Genomic DNA, 3,949 nt, shown 5'->3' with positions numbered 1-3,949 from the left:
CCCTTAAGATCTATTTCTCACTTCCATTGTATAATCATAAGGGATTGATTTAGGTCATACCTGAATGGTCTAGTGGTTTTCCCTACTTTCTTCAATTTCAGTCTGAATTTGGCAATAAGGAGTTCATGATCTGAGCCACAGTCAGCTCCTGGTCTTGTTTTTGCTGACTGTACAGAGCTTCTCCATCTTTGGCTACCAAAAATATAATCAATCTGATTTCAGTGTTGACCATCAAGAGTCCACGTGTAGAGTCTTCACTTGTGTTGTTGGAAGAGGGTGTTTGCTATGACCAGTGCATTCTCTTGGCAAAACTCTATTAGTCTTTGCCCTGCTTTATTCCATATTCCAAGGCCAAATTTGCCTGTTACTCCAGGTGTTTCTTGTCTTCCTACTTTTGCATTCCAGTCCCCTATAATGAAAAGGACATCTTTTTTGGGTGTTAGTTCTAGAAGGTCTTGTAGGTCTTCACCTTCAGCTTTTTCAGCGTTACTGGTTGGGGCATAGACTTGGATTACCGTGATATTGAATGGTTTGCCTTGGAAACGCACAGAGATCATTCTGTCATTTTTGAGATTGCATCCAAGTACTAAATTTCAGACTCTTTTTTTGACCATGATGGCTACTCCATTTCTTCTAAGGGATTCCTGCCCACAGTAGTAGATACAATGGTCATCTGGGTTAAATTCACCCATTCCAGTCCATTTTAGTTCGCTGATTCCTAGAATGTCAACATTCACTTTGCCATCTCCTATTTGACCACTTCCAATTTGCCTTGATTCATGGACCTAAGATTCCAGGTTCCTACGCAATATTGCTCTTTACAGCATCAGACCTCGCTTCTATCACCAGTCACATCCACAACTGGGTATTGTTTTTGCGGCCGAGAGGAGCAACCCCACGTCCAAGGAGTGGTGGCTGCATGGGTGCAGGAGGGCCAAGAGGATCTACTCCACGTTCAAGGTCAGAAGGGGCAGCAGTGAGGAGTACCCCTCGTCCAAGGTAAGGAGCAGCGGCCGTGCTTTGCTAGAGCAGTCATGAAGAGATACCGCACATCCAAGGTAAGAGAAACCCAAGTAAGACAGTAGGTGTTGCAAGAGGGCATCAGAAGGCAGACACACTGAAACCATAATCACAGAAAACTAGTCAATCTAATCACACAGACCACAGCCTTGTCTAACTCTATGAAACTAAGCCATGCCCGTGGGGCCACCCAAGACGGGTGGGTCACGGTGGAGACATCTGACAGAATGTGGTCCACTGGAGAAGGGAATGGCAAACACTTCAGTATTCTTGCCTTGAGAACCCCATGAACAGTATGAAAAGGCAAAATGATAGGATACTGAAAGAGGAACTCCCCAGATCGGTAGGTGCCCAATATGCTACTGGAGATCATGGAGAAATAACTCCAGAAAGAATGAAGGGATGGAGCCAAAGGAAAAATAATACCCAGTTGTGAATGGGATTACTGGTCTTTAAAAAGAGGTACTGAAGGCTCTGGGAGAGATGACAAGCTGCTGCTGCCCTCATGACTCCAGGAGCAATCTTGAGCTGCCACTGACACCCTTGCAGGTTCCAGGAGCAGTCATGAGCCATCTCCAGTGCCATGGCGGGCTCTGGAGGCATGCACAAGCTGCCACTGCACCCAAGAGTCCCAGGAAGGGGCACCAGCCACTGCATGTACACATCGCCTATCAAGGGGATAACAGCCAGCACACGCTGAGAACAGAGGCAGCAGACATCCATATTAAAAACAGCCCTTGCCCAAATATATTATTAGTCCCACACAAGCGATGAAAGAATGCTCCCACATATAAAAAGCCCTCAAAGATCAGAGTAGACAATTGTTTCTCCTAACTTTACATAGTAAGAGAAGTATAAGTAAAATGAAGAAGCAGAAGAATGACTCCCAGTAAAAAGATCAAGAGAATTCCCCTGAAAGAACAATGACACAGACCTCTTCAGTCTAACAGACACCAAATTCGAAAGATAAAATTAAATATAAAATATAGGGGGCAGTCCTAAGATGGCGGAGGAATAGGATGGGGAGACCACTTTTTCCCCCACAAATTCATCAAAAGAACATTTAAACGCTGAGTAAATTCCACAAAACAACTTCTGAATGCCGGCAGAGGACATCAGGCACCCTGAAAAGCAGCCCATTGTCTTCGAAAGGAGGTAGGAAAAAATATTAAAGACAAAAAAAGAGACAAAAGAGGTAGGGATGGAGCTCCATCCCGGGAAGGGAGTCTTAAAAAGAGAGAAGTTTCCAAACACCAGGAAACACTCTCACTGCCAAGTCTGTGGCAAGCCTTGGGAGCACAAAGGGCAACATAACAGGGAGGAAAAATAAATAAATAATTAAAACCCACAGATTACGAGCCCAATGGTAACTCCCCCAGCAGAGAAGCAGCGCAGACGCCTGCACCTGCCACTAGCAAGCAGGGGCTGGGCAGGGAGGTGTGGGCTGCATTGCTTAGAGTAAAGACTGAGCCTGAATGCCCAGAGGGCAATCTGAGTGAACTAACTTGGGCTAGCAACCAGACTGTGGGATTGCTACCACGCAAAAAGCCAGCCCTAACCTAAGACACCGCCAGGCCCGCGCACAGAACAAAAGACTGAACAGAGATAGCCAGCTGCAGACCATCCCCCTCTGGTGACAGGCAGCCAGAGCCGGAAGAGGGCAATCGCAGCCCCAGAGAGACATTATCTACAAAACTGCAAGCAGGCTTCTTTGCTAACTAAGATTTCTTGGGGTTCAGGACAGTCAACATCCGCCTGAGAAGGTGCACCAGACGTACACCCAGAAAACCGAGCAGCAGGGAAGGGGGAGGGGATAAATCACAGCGACCATGCTCGCCAAACACTTCATCACCTGAGCTGCTCGGACCTGGGAAGGGCACAAAACGCAGGCCCAACCGAGTCTGCGCCTCTGAGGACTACCCGAGTGCCTGAACCTGAGTGGCTTAGACCTGGGAGGTGCATGCAGCCCAGGGCCGGCCTCAGATGGTTCCCCGCGGAGCAACCTAGAGCCTGAGCAGTGTGCACAGGGAGGGCACACGTGTGGTGAACGGGGGCAGGCCCAGTGTGGCCGAGACATTGTGAGCACACGCCAGTGTTATTTGTTTGCAGCGTCCCTCCCTCCCCACAGCGCGACTGAACAAGTGAGCTGAAAAAAAGTGTCTACCACCGACCACCTTGTGTTAGGGTAGAATCAGACACTGAAGAGACCAGCAAACAGAAGAAGCTAAAACAGAGGGAACCGCCTTGGAAGTGACAGGTGCAATAGATTAAAACCCTGTAGTTAGTACCAACTACATAGGAAAGGGCCTACAGATCTTGAGAAATATAAGCCGGACCAAGGAACTATCTGAAAATGAACTGACCCCACACTGCCCACAACAACACCAGAGAAAGTCCTAGATATATTTTTACTATTTTTATGATCATTCTTTTCTTTTTAATTTGTAAGTCCTCTATTACTTCTTTAATTTTCATTTTTATAACCTACTATTACTTTGAAAAAAAAAAACCCTACTTTTTTAAAGCAAACTTCATATATGTATATATATTTTTTAATAATTTTTGTGACTTTTTTTTTTCTTCTTCTTTTCTTTAATATTGTATTTTTCAAATTCCAACCTCTACTCTAGATTTTTAATCTTTGCTTTTTGGTATTTGTTACCAATTTTGTACCTTTAAGAACCCAATCTTCAGTACCCATTTTACTTGGGAGCAAGATTAGTGGCTTGACTGCTCTCTCCCCCTTTGGACTCTCCTTTTTCTCCACCAGGTCGCCTCTCTCTCCTCCCTCCCCCTTCTCTTCTCTACCCAACTCTGTGAATCTCTGTGTGTTCCAGACGGTGGAGAACACTTAGGGAACTGATTACTGGCTGGATCTGCCTCTCTCCTTTTGATTCCCCCCTTTTATCCTCCTGGCCACTTCTGTCTC

The 3,949-nt window shown here is 46.0% G+C and overlaps 1 protein-coding gene across 1 annotated transcript in view; it reads right to left on the bottom strand.

Moving 5' to 3' along the window:
- The window catches only part of LOC104996790 (vacuolar protein sorting-associated protein 13A-like), a 207,917-nt gene extending 206,174 nt beyond the window's left edge, over positions 1–1,743 (bottom strand). Inside the window, exon 1 of the mRNA XM_010851154.1 lies at positions 1,467–1,743. Within this exon, the coding sequence (XP_010849456.1) occupies positions 1,467–1,743 (277 nt within the window). The remainder of the gene's footprint in view (positions 1–1,466) is intronic.
- Between the last annotated feature and the right edge of the window lie 2,206 nt (positions 1,744–3,949).

This window comes from Bison bison, unplaced genomic scaffold (assembly GCF_000754665.1).
Source record: "Bison bison bison isolate TAMUID 2011002044 unplaced genomic scaffold, Bison_UMD1.0 scf7180017864298, whole genome shotgun sequence".
NCBI lineage: Eukaryota > Metazoa > Chordata > Mammalia > Artiodactyla > Bovidae > Bison > Bison bison.
This window is presented reverse-complemented; position numbering and strand designations above follow the sequence as displayed.